We start from the raw sequence: 19,166 nt of genomic DNA, 5'->3' as shown, positions 1-19,166 counted from the left end.
TTCCTCCCCACTCCACACTCCATTCTCCCTCCTTCATCTACACTGCTGACTCTCTGCACCTTTTCTCCTTCCTGCACTATAGATATATGATAGAACAGGGCGATATTGAATATATATACAGCCACTAGACTCCTCTTTGAGTAACCTATATTCAAATGATTTCATACAATACATCTGTAGAGAAATAAGTATCCATATTTCTAAAGTGATACAATCAACACAACTACATAAACATTGTAACACAGGTATACAAAGCGCAGTACATTACATGTTTGGTCATTTGTATGTAAAATATGGAGCAATCATCCCAATCTCCACCCCTTGTCACTGGACCACAGCTGGCTAAATCTGTAGGCCTAAATTAATAGACTGTTGAACTCCTAGTATTTTGGTTTGTCGTCGATACATCAGTGTTTCGGTCTCTGGAGCGGTTGACAAATGCTCTAGCTGTGACAGCCTTCATCAGGACAGAAAGGTGGTTTTTATATTCCCTTAAAAAGAGGTTCCTGTGTTCATTATCTGTGATCTAAATGTAAAATTTAAAAATAATAATTAAAATGGGTGTATGCTCAGATTTATTTATCAAACAATACATGTTGAACATTTCTATTCAATCCCACAATGGGACACATACCGTGCAGGTTCTCTGGACCTCAACACGTCTGATTAGGTAGAAAGGGATCAATGTCCGTGTGCAGTTGACTAGTTTCTGTGAAGATAACATATAAAGTATGGGTAGTCCATACTAACTTATGCTATCAATGTATAAAATTAATGGTAACAGGAATTTTATTTTATCTGCTGTGGCTTCTATTACTATGAATTTCATTCAACTGCAGTCAACTCGCGTGATCCAGCAGGCTATATCTGTCAAGTAATGACACAAAAGGTCTTTCAGAGTCGGGTGGTTTCAAAAGAGCCTATGACAGCTGTGTCTACAAGTTGTGATGCTTACTGTGCATTTTCTGGCATATGGTAAAACACCCTCAAACTCCTGGACTGGTAGCCTGGGCTGTAGAGACATAAAAGGAATGGGGAGCAGATCACCATCTTTTTTTGTCATCAGTAGTTATTATGTGCTCGAAGGTCGGTGCAACAATAGTCCCCAGAGCATGCATGACGTTTAATGTTTGTTTTATATTTATAACATAATTTTGTCAGGCCATTACTCAAGTCATGACCTATGGGGGAGTTATTGTGTCGCATGCGCAAGCATTCTTTTATATCAATTTGCCGCTGTAGAGCGAGCAAAGGGAAAAAATACATGTGGTCTCATGCAGTGTAATGGAGTTTAACTGCGTGATTGTCGGCAATATTTAAAACAGTACCGCAAAACGAATGCAGTCATCTTATCCATGTAGTCACCCAGAGCTCATCTGGTGACAAAAAAATACAAATAAAAAATATGGACTTACCCTGCCTACAGAGCTGCACCGATGGACCAATGTACTCGTGGTCTGTTATGCATTTAACAGTGCTGTTTATGCTGGTTGCCAAGCAACCGTAACAGAACAAACGCAAGTCGCTGTGGCGGCCACCTTATGCTAGTGGGCTGGTCTTTTCGTTCCAAGTACTTTTTCATTCCATTGGCAAGTATATTGGGCAATCTTTTAAAATATGTTTACATTTTCGGTTGCACAACGTTATATATACATAACGCAATATATCGATTTGTTATTAAGGCGGTCTGTGGCAGAAAAACAACTGTCCAAAATCATAATGCATACAGGTGTTATAGACCTAACGCAAGACTTTTTTCTCATGTGGTGGTCCTCTGTCAAACCACAATGTGATAATGTGTGAGCAAAGGTCGCTCGCATATCCTACTCGCTCATGCCGGGGGGACTGAGTCCTTCCGTGCCTGCACAGACGTTCAGAGGGAGCAGATATCGAATGGGTGGATCAGTGTAGCCCAATGGTCTATTCGATATGCCTATTGTCCAAAGAATAATAACAGTCACCATATGGACCCTACTGAGTCCCACCTACACCTGCCTAAGACTAGCAATGTCTGAGAATTTCTTTCTATTCAAAAATCAACTATATAGACAAAATAAACCTAGAGACAAGGAACCCATAAACAGACTTGTATGTGTAGTTACATTTAGACAAATCAGTGACAAGCTTAAGACCATAATTAATAAAAAACTGGAACCTGATAAAAAAAACACAGGTACCTTATCAAAGAAGCCTCTCTTTGCTTTCAAAAAGAACCAAAATCTGAGGGAGAAGCTGGTAAATACCTACAAACAACCCAGAATACAACAATCCATTGAAGGACTTGAAGCTTCCCCCAGTAAAAGGTAATTACAAAAGCAGACAATGGACCTCATTATGAGGTTGCCTGTCCAGGAACTACGGTACCGGTAAGCTTGCCGGTACCGTAGTTCACAGACCGGCAAACTACGAGTTGTGCTCGCGGGTGCCTTTCTGACCACCAGGTCGGACCTGGCGGGCAGAGCGGCACCTGCGAGCACAGCATGCTGCATGCACCTGCACCATTCACAAATGGCGTGGGTGCATGCGGCTTATGGGCTCAATGGGAATGGGGAAGAATTTTTTCTGGCGCCCTGGAATGGGCAATTACCGGGTCCGCTGGGGTTGTAATACCCTGTTAATTGCCCATTCCAGGGCGCCAGAAAAAAAACACCTCCGGCGGCAGCCTGTCCACCAGGGTCATAATGAGGCCCAATGTGTCGCATGTGAATTCACAGAGACCAAGCATTGTTTTGAACATGGGACCATCAGATGGGTTTTCAATGTGCACACCAATTGCAACAGCAAGGGCATTATATACATCAAAGAATGCCCCTGCACACGCCTATACGATGGGAAAACTATACGTCCCATTAAACAGCGCACCTTGTAGCACAGGTCGTGCATAAGAAATAAAGTTGCAGACAAGCCTCTAGTTAACAATACTTGCAGAGAAACTGCACAGATAGAGATCTCAGTTGGTTTGTGCTGCAAATGATCATTCCCAACAGAAGGGGAGGCAACATCGACAAAACCCTCTGCAGATTAGAACAGCACTGGATATGTCGCCTTGATTCAGCCAACACAGGGTTAAATGTCTTGGTTGAGTGAAACACCTTAATCAGTAAATGAGTCCGGGACAGTGATCTAATATATATGACTCCTTGTGTGAAGGCTAGATTGTCTACAAAGAAAATATACCTTGAAAGATGCACATACATGGAAAGTGTAAACACTAACAAGATATTCCAATATATCACAGGTCAGGACTAGACCAGTGGTGTCAAGGTGTACTGAAATTATATATGTTGACAAATAGATAGACTGGAATGTGTGCTTAATACTTACATAGAATAAGAATGTAACAATGTTGTCACATCTACATAGGCCTTGCAAAATGGAGACACACATGCACATGGACAATGTAAACATCAACAAGAGACTAATATATTATTGGTCTGAAATAAGAATATTGTGTTTGCCCACAATGTATCTAGAAGGCAAATAGCATTACTATTATGTAAATGTTATAGAATTTGAAACTGATCCGTAAAATGTTGATTGTAGGTGGGACTCAGTAGGGTCCACATGGTGACTGTTATTTATTGGACAAGAGGCAGATCGAATAGACCATAGCGCTACACCGATCCGCCAATTCGTCATCTGCTGCCTCTGGACATCTGTGCAGGCACAGCTGGATATGGGAGTGACCTTTGGTCGCACATTATCAAATTGTGGTCTAACAGAGAACCACCAGATAAGAAAAAAGTCTTGCGTTAGGTCTATGACACCTGAATACATTATGATTTTGGAAACTTATTATTTTCTTTACCTAATTTTTGACTGAGCAGTTCAGTTTGGAAGGTGTGCAGGGGAAGGGAGTGTCCATTAACTAAGGACACTTGTTTAGAGGACCAGTCTAACGGCAGGGGGTATCGAGTTCCAGATCTATGAGGTGCTGTCTGTGAAATATTTAATTTAGAAGTTGCTCTTTCTTGAGGTTTGCAGGCAATGAGTCTCTTTTTTCCATCTGCTGCCTCCAGAGCATGTGTGTTTATAAGCCAGGTATTTTAGCGCATTCAGATGGATGGCACTGTAAGTAATAGATGCCATTTTGAACAAACAATGATCTTCGGTCTGGAGCCAGTGAAACATGAAAGAGTACAATTTTTTAGGGGTAGTCTTGCACAAATTCTTTTCAAATTCTTTGTCAATGTCCTGTGTGGTAGTTCAGAAGAAGGGGGCAAACCAAGATTTTCAATTTTAAAGGATGTTTATTTAAAACAATAGAAAAATGCCTAACTTTCCCTATTTTAATGGCTTCCCTACCTAACACAACTAAACTAGGGTGCTCGTCGTCTTGTTTAAAGTCCAAAGTAGGTCTGTTCTCCATCTAAAATGTAATTCTTACTGGCCTTACACTTATCCTAAATAACCAAAGGCCAGGAAAATCACTCCCTTCTCATGGGGTTGCTTTGCCGGCAGGTATTTCTCAGTATAGGATCTTCAAATAGCGCCTCGCTATTTCTTGTACTAGTTCATTCAGTTCTTTCAAGGGATTTCTCCACGACCCTTTCTTTAGTCCTGTTTGTGCTCTCAAATTCCTCTCTCTTGGTGCTCTGGCCTCTGTATATATATTTAATCTTCTCCTCTCAACTATTGCCCGAACCTGTTCTTTTCCTGACACCAGTTTCTCCAATTTTGTAGCTCCTGGATTATTACTTTTTAAAAAAACTTTCTTTATTGCATTTTCGCATGGAAAGCAACATAACATACAACTTGGTCACCATTTGACTATAAACATACCCGAAGTCCCTCCTATCCCCATCCCTCATTTCCCTTAAGATTCTTTTAGGCACAACAGGTAGTATTTATTGGCAATCTCTTTTAGACAATGTAATTCAGCACAGCGACATTCCATACTTCCGGTAATTTGGCACCATACAGTACCACTCTTAGTTTCGCATTCCACAGGGATATGATGCCATATAGATGCACAGTTTAATTTCTTACGTGCTCTGTGCTTTCAAGTTCAGATGGTGGGTCAGGTTCCTCAACTCGCTCATTTTGTTTCCAGTCCAAATAATATTGCCTCAATGGTGGCCAGTAGTCTATGGGTCTGCTATTAGGTGGTAGAGTTTGTGCATACCGCGATTCGCGCTGCTCGTAAAGGTTCGTGTACTCCAACCAGCTGACAAACGTTGGGGCGGTACGTTTCCCCTACATGCTAACTATAAGATATCTTGCCGTCAAATAGGCCATACCCAGGAGTTTTTTCTCACCACATGGACCATCCCCTATCAGGGCCAAGAGCCATACAGTTGGTGTGTACTCCCATGCAGTAGCCAGCATTACTGACATAGCCCCCGTTATCCCCTCCGAAAGAGGGCACACCCATGCCACATGGTAAAAATCTGCGGCTTCCATGTTGCACCTTATACATGTGGAGGACCTCTCTGGGTTAAATTCTGTGCAACTTGATGGGATAATAATATACTTGGTGTACAAATGTATAGTGTATCAGCCTGAATCGGTTGTTTCAAGACAGGTTGCGGGTTTGGCGCCCTATAGGTTTCCATTGATGGTCATTCAAACTTTCCCCCAAACTGGCCTACCATTTAGCCCTGTGGTTTTGTGCTTGATTGGTCCTCCCTTCCCTAACTAATTTATATAATGTTGACACCAGCTTCTGGGATGACAGTGGGTGTAACACGTATTGTAATGTAGTGTGGACAGGTGGGGCCCTGGGTAAATCTAGCCATTTTGAACAGAGTACTTCTCTGATCCTATAGTACATGAGCAGAGTAACTGCTGTCCATTTGCCCTTGGTCTGCAATGTGTCCCACGTCATGAAAACCCCATCCTGTGCCAAATCGCCCAGTGACTGGATACCTCATTTTTGAAAGAGGGTACGGAAGGAACTTTCGTGTGTTAGTGGTATTCTATGAATGTTGTATAATGGAAGCGCCCAGGTGAATATCTGGTTGCTGTGCCTGTCAGATGCAAGATTCGAGGCCAGACCCTACACGTCACGGCTGTGGGTTGTACTTCTCTCCTCAGGATCCAGGGTTGTGTGCCCCACAGCATTCCCCTTATATCATCTGGGTGTGCAGCTTCCCTGGTTATTTTAGCGTGAGGATAGTCCGGGGTGGTTTGTTCACAATCTGCTATGTATTGTATATTGGCCATCAGGTAATACACGTAAAGGTTGGGGTATTCTAGGTCCACCTGTTCGTTTGGTAAGGTGAGGGTGTCGTAGGGTACTCTTGCATGTTTGCCTGCCCACGCCAGTCTAATCATCATGCTTCTAACCCAATTCCACAAGCCACTCGGAGGCCAGACGGGAACATTGTTAAACACGTAGAATAGCATGGGTAGCAGGACCATTTTCGTTAAGGCGATGCAAACCACTTTGGATATGGGTAGATGAATCCAGCACTCTACTTTTAACTCCAGTGCCTCAAGAACTTTAACGTAGTTATGAGTATAGCGGTCTCCAGCGTAAGTGGACACTAACACACCCAAATATCGCATCCCGGAGGGGCATCACCGGAAGTCTAGGCCAATATCTGCTTGGCACATTGCCGGGTTCAAGGTCCAGTTGATTTGAGCCCCGAGAGATCGCTGAACCTGGCGACCTCCCGCGTCAGGGGAGGAGGTTCTCTTTAGGGTGTTTGACATATAATAAGATATCATCCGTATATAACGAGATGATGTTAACGTGTGACTGAAGCTGTACCCCTCGATGTGCGTGCAGGTCTCTAATGTGGCATGCCAATGGTTCCATCACCAAAGCGAAAAGTATAGGGGAGAATGGGCAGCCCTGCCTTGTACCCCTGGATGGATACATAAATTCTGACGTCATCCCATCGGAGTATACTGCCGCATTGGGGCCGTATACAACAGCTTAACCCATTGTATGAACTGTAGACCCAGGCCGGAGCGTCTGAGTACCTCAAATAGAAATGGCCATTCTAACGAATCAAACGCTTTCTCAGCGTCTAGTGCTGCTATCGCTATAGGGATGTCGGGGTCAACATTGTGCATTAGTTCAAATACTCTCCTCAAGTTGTGTTGAGTGGATCGGCCGGTACAAACCCAGCTTGATCCGGGAGAACCAGTGCTGGATATGTGGGAGTAGTCTTTCTGTTAGGATTTTCATGATGATCTTATTATCAATATTAATCAGGGATAGGGGGCGGTATGAGGTACATTTCTGGGGGTCTTTATCTGATTTAAGTTATACTGTAATCAGGGCCGTTCTCTTAAATTCAAGGAGGATACCGGTTGCCAACGCTTTATCGTACATACTTTTCAGGTTGTGGAGAAGCAGGTCTACGTATCCTTTATAGAATTCCGCAGTGATGCCATCATTACCTGGGGCCTTACTATTCGGGAGGGAGAGAATAACTTTTCGGTTTCATCTTCTGTGATCGGTTTATTCAATTTGCCCCCTCCCTCTGCGTCTAACCAACCGAGCGTGCCTCATCTAGGTATTGCCGGATAGTGTTGTGTTCCACCCTGGTTTGAGAAGTGTATAGTTTCTCATAGCATCCCCTGATAATACAGGGCAGATCTTTAACGAGGCTGCCATCCTGGTTTTCGATGGCCATGATGGGAGTTAACTGCTATTCCTGCTTTATTGCCCTGGCAAGAGTCCTGCTGGGACAGTCCCCCTCCCCATATCTTGTCGCTGCTATCGGATCCCCAGTGAATATTTCCGCCCCGAGTGCGATTGACAGTATTTCTTCCCTTAGGGCTTTGAGGGATGCCCTCAATTAGTCTGTGTCCCGCACCCCCTGTTGCACCGATAGGGCTTTAATCTTGTCTTCCAGGCTCTGCATGGAGTCTCTAAAGGCCTACAATACTCCCCCTTCCTTAGGGATACAGCAACCTCTCACATAGGCCTTGAAGGCCTCCCATATCACCCCTGGATCGGGTCCAGAGTTTACATTTGCAGTAAAGTATGTGTGAATGTCTTGGGCTATTTCAGCTCTGAACGCCATGTCTTCAAGAGCCGTGGCTCTAAACCACCATCACGGTTGTTTGGGGGGGCTTGGTGGACCATTCATGCGCACAAGGACCGGGGAGTGGTCCGAAAGGGTGCAAGGTAATATTGAGGACTCCGTTACACCTCTCGTCAGGTAAGAGGGGGCCATTATGTAGTCTATCCTAGACGAGCTGCCATGGACGCCCGAGAAGTATGTGTATTCTCACTTGTCTGTGTGAGCTTCACACCACACATCGTGCAGGTCATGTTGATGTGTTATAACGGGCTAGTGAGGCTCGAGGCAGGGACATTTGTGCAGTGGAAGCTTTATCCGGTTCTAGAGTAAGGGCCATGTTCAAATCGCCTACCAAAGTGATGCTGCATCCCGGAAATGTATAAATGTGTTTAGTGCATGCGTGAAAGAACTTGGGCGAGTCTATATTTGGTGCATATACATTTGTCAGTAATAGTTTTAGCCCAAGGGTCTCCCTGGCCAATACCACACATCTCCCCTCCTCGTCAATTATTTGTTCGTGAAGTCTGAAGTCTAGGGAGTTGTGAATGTACATGGCAAACGCCCTGGAGTGGGTGGTGTATGAGGAGTCGTATCTGTGGATACCAGCCTGGCATGCGTGGGATAGGCGTGTTGTCCCAGGCTTTGTGTGTCTCTTGTAGGCATAGGATATTTATGGTATGGTCTTTGCAATAATTACTGATCAACCTCATTTTTTTCCCATTAATGAGGCCCCTTGCATTCTAAAACATTATGGACAGTACCGTAGCTCGACTATCACCAGTGTCTAGCGCAGTATTTGCAACCATTTAGCGATGAGAGTGGCCACTGTATTGTGTAATACAGTGCCAGAACTGTTACTGTATCATACATTGTATTGTACTAAGCAGTAGGAGCGTCTGCGTAGGGATTGCAGTGTAGTGTCTTATGGGTTTGCTATATGTTGTGCCTTTTAAAGGTCCTTAGAGGCTATTCCTGCCCCCCCCCACCACCCACGCCAGAAACAAAAACCTACCGGCACCCATTCCCCCTTCCAAAACCCCCCCAACTTTAACATAATCAAACCAAACATCATTGTGTGTGGGTATCGGGGCATTGAGGGCGGCTCATGCACTCCATGTGACGATGGCTATTTATGGTCTGACCAAAACCACCGACCATAGCCCCGAAGACCTAATGTAGGGTCTTGCTATAAGCAAATATGTAATGTACATTATAAAGGATATGGTGATACTGTCAAGGCGAGTGACGTGGTGATCCTCCCGCATCCGGTATATTCAATGCAAATCGTTCTGCAGCCTCAGGGGTGTTGAAAAACATTGTTGAGCCGTTATGTTGTATACAAAGCTTTGCAGGGTACATCATGGAGCATCTTATGCCCTTTTGCCGGAGTGTATTTTTGACCACTTGGAAAGTTTTCGGTTGATCTTGGACTGCTGGGCTGAAGTCCAGGAAGAGTCGAATCGTGGAGCCTCCCCATGTCAGCTCTCCTTTTTCTCGTGCTGTCCTGAGCAAGGTGTCCTCTAGCAGAAGATTCTGGCTATTATTGGGTGTTCTGAGGCACAGGGGGCAAGGGGTCATGGGGCCTGAGATCTGTGAGCGTGTTCCACCATATACATGTTTGAAAGGGTCGGATTTTTCAAAATGTCAACCAGGAGTTGTTCCACAAATTTCTCCATATTGTCTATTTGGTTGGACTCCGGCACCCCCATAATGCAGATATTATTTCTCCTGGAGCGGCTTTCCAGGTCCTCATTTTTGGCCATGACCTTCTTCACGGACTGTTGTATGGCAGCCATCTCGTTCTGAAGGGTGGTTATTTTGTCTTCGCCCTCCCATATTCTCTGCTCAGCTTCCATCATCCACCCGCACAGCATGTGTATCTGAATTGCTGATATGTCTACTTTGCACGTAAGCGCATCGATCTTCACTCCCAGGTTGTCTGTGCTGTGTTTTAGTGCCAGTAGCGTCTGGTTCAGGGTGACACATCTACCTGTTCAGCCAGTGGTGTCAAGGGAGGGGGAGTGGATGACTGTGCTTGGCCATTGCGGGCGAATTGTTCCATCTTCGCCTGCTTTTATGGGTTGACCATGCTGGGGGCAGGCTGACGAGGAGTGTGCTACCCGTTCTGTTCTTAAGGCCACGTTCTGGTGTCATGGTGATCACTGGGCCTGGTAGTGTCGAGCTTGCTTTGGGCCTTCTTGACGTTAGGGACCGGTTGTAGGCCAGGCTTGTGGGCTTGGCCGTCACCACCAGGAATGTTAACAGCTTAGATCTTACTTTAGGCAGTGTGTGTCAAACTATTATGGTAGTACGGAGTAATGCTCGAGCGTTATGCACTCGCACCCCGGTGGCATGCAAATGGGATCTGCAGTGTGTGGGGTGATGTCTGGGGCCCATTGCTGTATCTTTGCTGTAGAACATCAAAGCTGTACGTTGTGGTCCTGAGCAGGGTTAGCACTATCCCAGAGCAGGGTTACCAAGCTCACCCCACCTGGAGGCGCTGCGGTACCCCAAACCTCCCTGCACCCATGCCCATGCTCTCCACTTTGCCCATGAGGCCTGGCACTCCTGCAAGAAGGCTCACTGTGCGTGATCTGTGTAAAAAGATGCAGGGGCGTGCAAAACGGGTGTGTCTCCTTTTTACAGCCTTGCAGTACCAGGGGCTTTTATTGTGTCCCAAGATATTCGGGGCTCAAGTCAGAAGGTAGCTTTATGGCCACAGCACGGCACAGCACCCAAGGCTCTGCACGGGGAGTGGTAGGCTGGCCCCTTACTCCGGGGTGCAGGGATGTGTGTGGTGGTCAGTCCCCAATCCCAGCCTTAATGTTAGTAGTGGCCGCAGTGTGGGTGAGAGGTCCCTATTTTGTCCCCCGAAGTGTCACACCTAATGTAGTCTGCGGGTACAGGGTCCAGGACGAGCAGGGTGGCCCATGCGGTATTGTTGATAGTAGACAGGTGGCAGGGGTGCTCACACCAGGGGAGACCTCACGTTCTCATTTCCGGGGGGGAGAGGGTGCACGGGCACACTCACCTCCCGTGCCGGGCAGCTCTCCCCTGCTCAGCTGCTTCTGAAGCATATTACTGCAGGCAGTCGGTGCGAGCCGACAGGGGGAGGAGCCCGCCCCACTGTCTCTGGAGCCGCTGTCCAGCCCGTGCAGGTCTCCACGGGTCTCCTCCTCAACAGGGAGATGGGGCTGGGGGTTCTCAGTGAAGTCGCAGGCCCCGCTGTCTACAACAGGCCCGGTTGAGTCACCCCTCGATCTGGGCAGGGAACGCTGACAGGCCACGGGCAGTGTGCTGCCGGACCTGGTTGTGCCCGTTCCTTCTCGGTGGCCGCAGCTCTCCCCAGCACATCATGGAGAGGGGTGCTCTCTTCTTCTCCGTTATGTTCACGTTCTGCACCTCCCCCACTCCAGCGCCACACCAAGCAATGAATGTTCTTGTGCAGAGAGGCTGCGATTTTGCTTAATGCGACACCGAAGGGTGTCCCAGACCTTTGCCTTGCAGATCCGCTATTTTTTGGGGCTTGTCGTGTGGTCAGGATCAAGGATATTTATGAGGATGTTTGTGCCATAGTCTGAGCCTCTTAGGCTGCGGCTGCCTTGGTTAGCTGCGCAACAGCGCCCCCCCCAGCTCCTGGATTATTACTTATTATCCCTGGTTTTATTCTTGTCTTCACACTGGGATCTGTGTGATGTGCCCAGTGACCCACCTGGCTCCTTTTGTAAGCTTTACATTCACTGGGACAAGTAGGTTGTGTCCCTGAATAGTTCTCACTCTTCTTATTATTATTTATACAATCATACAGGTGAGTATGCTGCTTCCCTGTGTAACTCTCACTCACTGGGACGAGTAGGTTGAGTCCCATTGTGATTCTCACTCTTCTTGAGGTATTCACATTCACTGGGACAAGTAGGCTTAGTAGGAGGATTCAGATTTTCTGTCAACTGAAATTGCCTTATTGGGTTTCTGAGTGTGATGGAAATGGAGTTCCTCATCGGAAAGGGAGTCCTTGTACCCAGTAGGGGAGTCTCTCCTTGTGAGGTCCTGCTTACTGTCACCCCAGGGGGATTGTTGCATAGCAGGCCCACCTCCCTAGCCTCACAAGGAAAGGCTCCTTTCTTGGTAGAAGTGACTGAATCCCTCGATTCGTCACACCGGTCACTGACCTCCTTAAGAGGAGTGACGTGTTACTTCCTTTTTAGGTATGTCCAATAGCCTAGGAATGTAGTCCATTGCTGGGTAGAGCTACAGTGCTAGGCAGAAGGTGCCTCAAAAGCTGCTGTTTAGGGTCAGAGGTATCACAACGACAAATGGGACCAATACAAATCACCCACAGAGGTTCATAATTGAACAAGGACATAGTAAAGGTAGTTACAGATTTGGGCCAAAATAAGACAAAGGCAATGTACATCTTTGTTAACAACAGCAGGCTTCTCCTTTAGGTCAATAGTCTGATTTATGTTTGCAAACCACAATCTAGGTTTCTCTCCTGGTGAGGTTGTTCAATTCACAGTTATTCATAGTCTTTGGCTTTTTGGGTGTCCCTACACTTCTTTCATGTCTCCTCGCATTGAAGATCCCAGTGGTCTGCTTCTCATACCTGAGCAGAGGGAGACTCTCTCCACGGTCTCCAGGGTCCAAGTGAATCTCAATACTAGACCAACTTGCCAGTAGAAGCTGGATTCGGGTAATGATTACCAAACCCCAAGAACTTCCAGCAGCTGGTTGCTAAGCTTAATTTGCCTGCTAGCTTTGTTTTACGGTTCTTGCCATTCCCTGTCCTAGGATGCAGCCACTACTTCCACAAACCTCATCCTTGCTTTCCTCCATGATGGATTCCAATGGTCTCAAACCTAACTGAACTGCTCTGCACTAAATCTTCTGTTCTGTATACTCTGCCTCTCCTCCTTAACTCTTCGATGTTTCATCCCTCCCGGAATCACCCTGATCAGGCTTCAGGCTTGCCAGGTTCTTCTCTACTTTCTCTGACTCATGGCTGTTTTGGCCTTACCTCCAACTCCTTTCTCGATCTACCCATCACCTGCCTGCTGAATCTAACCTCAATTAACTCCTTCAGATGGCCTTCTCCTTGATGTTCTCTTCGTCACTTTCTTCAGTCTTCTCTCCCACTGCCTTTCTGAACACAGCCTCCAATTTCTCCACAGATGTTTCCTCTAACCACCTCCCCGATGTTAGCTTTCTCACTCCCCTTTTTAGGTTCTCTTGCGTTGCCTTCCTCAACCTGCATCCTGAATTTAATCTGAAGTCGATCCTTTGATATCTCCCCGAATCTTCTTATTGGTATATTCTCTCCCTCGCTGTCTCCACTCCATCCTTCTTTTTCTTGTGTTCTCCCACACATCTCTCTCTGAGTTTCTTTCTCCCTTCCTTTTCAATTTTCCTCCCAACTTCCTGTATGATGTTCTCACTACTTTCCTCTCTTCCTCCAGTCACCTCTCTCTTGCCTCCTTACACTTCTTTTCGTGCCCAACTCCTTCTTAGCTCTTCACCCAACCTCCCATATAATGCTCTAGCCTCCTTCCTTTCTCCTTCCACTAGCATGCTTTCAGCACACTCCTTCCATCACCTATCTCTGCTCTGAGGTTTCTGCCTTGTCTTTCTCCCTCCAATAGCCTTCAGAAACTGCTCCAGACACCACGGATCAGTGTTTTCTCCTTGCTTCTTCGGCTGAGGAGCAGCTGGAGCCGCTGTCTGAAGCAGACTGTTCTATCAGGCATCTAACATAGCATTTGGGCAGTCTTGAACTGGAAGAACGTCGAGTGTGCCATTCTGGTACTGGCTTGTCATGTAGATGGCTCTCCTCCATTCGCTCTTTTTGACATCTATGCAGGGGTTTGTATGGTGCTGATGCCCCATTTGAAGTGTGGTCGATCTGTCCTACGGTCTGGATGTCCCCAAAAGTGTGCCTTCTCCTCTAGCCTGGCTAGGGGACATTCGGCACACCGCTTTAAAATGGTGCTCTCCTCCGCATGCGGCGTTGACCCAGGGCAGGGCACACACCTTGGTGCAGAAATTCAAAGATGCATCTGTAGCAGAATGGGTCACTGCTCTGTTGATGTGTTGAGAACATGGCTACCTTGTGAATTGCTTCTGAATGTGGGGCAAATACTTTAATGTGCCCATGGCTTCCACCTGTAGCTCCAGCACAGTGTCAGACCTGGCTAGCTTCAAAATCTCATCTAGGGTCCGCTGTTTCTAAAGCAGACTTTTTGGGAACACAGGGGATTCACATTCCGCGATGATTTGCAATCTCACTGCTTCTTCATTGGAATAATTGCTGATGACGCAGTGCTTTATACGGACACGCAATCACATCACGAACGCGTCCACAGACTCACCCTTGTTCGGTTTAGTCATGTGGAACACGTGGCACTTGTAGTCCAAGTTGGTGAGTGGTAAAATATTCCGTTAGTGCCCCCCTGAGGCCCGTGGAGAAGTCTGTGGTATCAGCCGGGAGTTCGTCCACCACGTACCTCACATTGGGCCCGATAGCTAGTGACAGTAAGCTGTGTTTCTTTTCATTATCCAACGGGCCTACGCCTCATATGCAGATGTTGAAATCTCTAACCCACCTTTTCCATCTGGGCCGCAAGGTGCTGGTCTCCACGGTGTCAAAATGGCTGGGTAGCTGCATGGCCAAATTGTCTTGCGATCTGGATGATAGGCCTCCCTGAGGCGTGGGTGGTGGTGTGGTGGGTATTGTGATGTGGAATTGTCCTGACATGGTGTGGCTGCTGATTACCACTGATTGGCCACTACCTATGTGACATGTGTTCTTGTAGAAGCTGCACTGCCATCCCTCCGCAATTAGTTGTACTGCTGGGCCTTATTGACGGGTCTCCTTGCAACGGTTATGTTGGTGGGGTCTGAGGCTCTTATTACCCCCCACCAATGTTACTATATCAGACAGTCTGGAGGACCCACTATGAGGAGTATGGAAGGAGTATGCTGCTTTGAAGTAATTGGCATATGTGTAGTTTTATTTTTGTCTTCTGCAGCCCGCTGCTGTTGTGGCCCATGAAGAACGAGGCCTGCTTTGACTCTTTCAGTGTGCGTGCTACTTCATGCACGCACTGGAATTATCCCCTGGGCCACCGTACCTCGTCAGGCAGTCCTCACCGACTGCCCGACTGCTTCCCTGCTTCCGATGGTTGCGCTGTCGTGCGCAGGCTCATTTCCGGTGTGCTGCACTCCACCGCTTACTGGGTGCCGACTCATTGGGCGGCCGCGCACCTCTGCTGGCATTCCACGAGCGGTTTCGTTGCTCTCCTCTCATCGCCAATGCCGAGGGGCACTCCCTAGCAGCCACAGATGCTCTTCCCTGCACTTCTTCACAACACCATTCCCATATGAAACACTTGTGTATGGGCGCGTGATAAATGCCATCTCATATCATTATCATATCATATACAAGGCACGGCCACCAGGCAGGGTTTTCTAACACCTCTTTATTATCCTGCATCTGCCAACCTGCAAATGCCAATTCTCTCCCCTTCCACCCACCCTGCCCCCTGTGCCACCCGGCGCCCTCCCACTTCACATGATCACAACACGATCATCATCAGCATATTACAAACTGGCATTTATTGGACATAGCCAAGATGCAATAAGTTTTACAGTGGCAATACTGGCAGATATGAGGCCCACCCAGTATGACACTGTTTCAGCAGTAGAAATGCTGGCATATATTTGGCACTGTCAGCATGAAACCCTTTTTTAAAGAGGCAATTTTGATCATCAGCTCTTAAACCCAGAAAATAAAATCGAGTTACTTAGAAACCGGCATTTCATTGACTTTCTTGGTCCAAGAGGTAGCAGCCCATGTGGTGGATGCCACAATCTAAAAGTAGCTTTTTCCAAAATGGCCATCCTGGTTTAAATAACCTGTCCTTTTGGCTGTCACGTAAAAGGGGCCAGAAAGCAGAGTTGATGGCAAAATGGACAGAGGTATAACTCCCAGAGACAATATATTTCAAAAGGAAATCTTCGTGAATCCCCCTACCAATCATGGCTGGAAGAAGGGTATAAAGCAAGCAAGACTGATGGAATGCAGTCTGTCATATCATCAGGAGAAAGAGGAAGAAATGAGCTATGGTACCCAGAAGCTGATGGAAACAGCTGGTTGGTCACCACAGAAATACGTTCCTGAAAATCATACAAAGTACAGAAGGCCTCTGAGTGGCCTTGAGTAGCGTGCCAAATATCTAGACCAGGGGTCTGCAACCATTGGCTCCAAATGTGTTGGACTACAATTCCCATCCTCCCTAGTCAGTATAGTCAATGGTGAGGGCCCATGGGAGTTGTAGTCCAAAACATCTGGATAGCCGCAGACCCCCTGATCTAGACCCTAAGAAGGGTGTTGAGAGGTCTGAAAGACAGCTAAAGCTTAAGATGGGTTTTACAAAGTTCCTAGAGCCTTAGAGCCTGACAAAGCACCTGGAGGTTAAGAGGGGCACTGAGAAGTCTGAAAGAGGCATTACAGCCTAAGGGGGGCATTGAGAAGTCTAAAAAGAGCATAGAGCCCAGCAAATGTGCTGAGAAACATGAAAGCATGTGGGCCTAAAAAGGGCTGATAATTGGGAATGACTTGAAAAGAAATCAAGAAACTAACTAGAGGATGCCAACATCAAGAAAGGAGTAAAGGAGTTCACCAGACACGAAAACACATTCCTCTAAGTAATGCAGGGGCTGGGAAGAGGCTCATAGCTGCAATCTAGCGCTCAGCAGGAAGACCAAAACTCAGCTGATGGGTCGCAGACGTCCACGGATGTGCATCGCTAGAAAGGTGAATCTATAATGCCAGAGGCTGTCCACAAACATTCCGCAAAGTGTGGGGGATGTGTGTGGGATGAACAATGTACTGCCCTTGAGGACTGCCTCCTTCCCATTATGCACAGGATGAAACCACTGACTGACATTACCCGCTCCTGGCTCATCTGTGGCCTTTATGCATGCAATGTGACGTTCTTGAAATTATGTAACCAAGTCTTGGCAATCTTTTGTTCGTTTTGTTACGTGTTTTATTGGAAAATAATAAACAGATTTATAAAAAAAAAAAGAAAGGAGCAAAGACGTGGTGCAGCAGAGTCTGAGAGAATATTCCAGAAAGGGCAAGGAGAACCACAAATATGTAAGAAACTTTGTCTGATAAAATAACAAAGAGCAAGACTTTGAGAAAGTTAATAATGTGATTGTGATATTAATATCACACCGTCACTCAATGATGACATATATTGGCCCTAACTGCATGAACATGGGAAGTGAAGGCACATATTCTTAGGCACTGGTATCAACAAAATGGCTGCAATGCCATATTGCCTTGACTTGCCTCATAGACTCTACAGAGCCTTACATGATCTTCCTCTGCTATTCCACCACAAATGGTGTTTTAGTGTTTTAGTAGCAGCTGGAAGTTTTCTGATAGAGCTGTCTTTCTCACTTTATACCCGCTCTGGCAACAGACCTTGGGACTTCACAATCTAACAGTAATGAGGAGTGGTTAGAGGATTTTCCTATTACAGTTCTTGCTTATTATATGTTGGATAAAGAACCCCTGCGGTATAATGATGTTGGAAGCTACTGAGGATTTCTGCAAACAAATAGAGGAATATAATAAGTTTAACAATTTGCCCTGATTAAGAACAGATTTCCTTTAAGAACACTTGGAATCCGATTCTCAAATATTTCCAATGGAGCAAATCTGGAGATGCCAGACTTGCCTTGGAGAATATCTGTGTGAATCACACTAATACATAAGCATCTCAAAGATGCTCCAGGTATATCATTTGTTCAAAGGTTTTGGAATCAAGAATAAGGCAGTGGGTGCAAACCTGAGCTGTTCACATGCATGAACTTATTTACTCTAGTGCACATTTTCTATGCATGTCTCCAGAGGCGAGAGTTGAACAGGATTTGTACTACTACAGTGTCACATTATTTTTTAGACCACACTATTGAGTTTCAATTATTGGCATGCTAAATATTTCAGCCACAATTGTTTAGTAGATAACATTACAATGCTCAATTGACATATCTAAAATATTTGCTAAAATCCATACCTTCAAAAACGCCTCCGAAAATTGATTCATTTTCATCTCCTATTCCACATGGTATACCTGAAGAATAAATATATGTAGTTACTTATAATAAACACCATACTTTGTGGTGACTTAACAGGGCATCTTCACTTGCCAATTAATTATTCTTGCTTTAAAAAATCTAAAATACATGAGGCAAGCAGTCGTAAAGAAAGATGCATATAAACATTGTTTTTATTTTTTTATTTATTTAAAGCATTTATCATAAATTAATACAATTTTTACTTAACATTTCTGTTTGTCATTCTCACCAAGCCAAACATTTTACAACTGATTGTTCCATTGAAATTCCCACTGTCTTAATTGTCCTAAGTTTGGCTATTCTATCCAGGTTGAGATTAATGACTATATCACAGACCTTCTCGATTTACTTGCTTGGTAAGCTTTTGTAGTGCTGCATTTAGAAACAAGCCTTGGCCTCTGACCGTTTTTTTGTTAAGCACTACATACATGGCTTCCCACCATGCGTCGGTCCAAACCGCATGTTGTTGGCAAAGCAGGTAAGGGAGTCCTTTCTCTTTCAGATTTCAATTGTTTACAAAACATTGTCAGGTGTTGAAGGGATTCTTCTTCTTCGTTACAGAGACGGCATGTACTGGTTTCCGCTAAGCCGTATGTCTTTAATATCTGACGAGTTCGTATGATATTCAGTCTAAAGCGCAATAGAGTGTCTCTGTGTTTCCAATTTTCACTCTTTCTCAGATAGTTTGGTAATATTTTCGGAAAATTGAGTAGTTTGTTTGAGAGTGTGTGAGATTTTTCTTTCACCCGTATATCTTCTGTTTGGGCCCAATCAATTGTTAAAAGAGCTTCTTTTACTTTTTTGGGGTTTTTGTGTAGCTGGGTCATATTTATGCCAATGTTTTCCATTATTTCTTGGCATTTGTGTCTCCAGATGTTTAAAAGACCATATTCCATTTTAGGAGTTTGTGCCTTCAGCACCTTGTATTGGGCAGGACAATCACTACGTTCTGCTTTTCTGTAGGCTGTCAAACTCTTCCACACCACTTGTACATGTAGCAAGTGGAGTCCCAATTCATGTCTTATTACTCCGCTTGGGACA

At 45.6% G+C, this 19,166-nt stretch overlaps 1 protein-coding gene across 1 annotated transcript in view; it reads right to left on the bottom strand.

Moving 5' to 3' along the window:
- PPIL6 (peptidylprolyl isomerase like 6) overlaps nucleotides 1-19,166 on the bottom strand; it is a 481,265-nt gene that overhangs the window by 239,009 nt on the left and 223,090 nt on the right. The window contains exon 6 of the mRNA XM_069606540.1: nucleotides 18,065-18,121. Within this exon, the coding sequence (XP_069462641.1) occupies nucleotides 18,065-18,121 (57 nt within the window). The remainder of the gene's footprint in view (nucleotides 1-18,064; nucleotides 18,122-19,166) is intronic.

This window comes from Ambystoma mexicanum, chromosome 4p (genome assembly GCF_040938575.1).
Source record: "Ambystoma mexicanum isolate Mex_15411 chromosome 4p, UKY_AmexF1_1, whole genome shotgun sequence".
NCBI classification, from domain to species: Eukaryota; Metazoa; Chordata; class Amphibia; order Caudata; family Ambystomatidae; genus Ambystoma; species Ambystoma mexicanum.
Note: the sequence above shows the minus strand (reverse complement) of the source record. Positions and strands in the feature narration are given on the sequence as shown.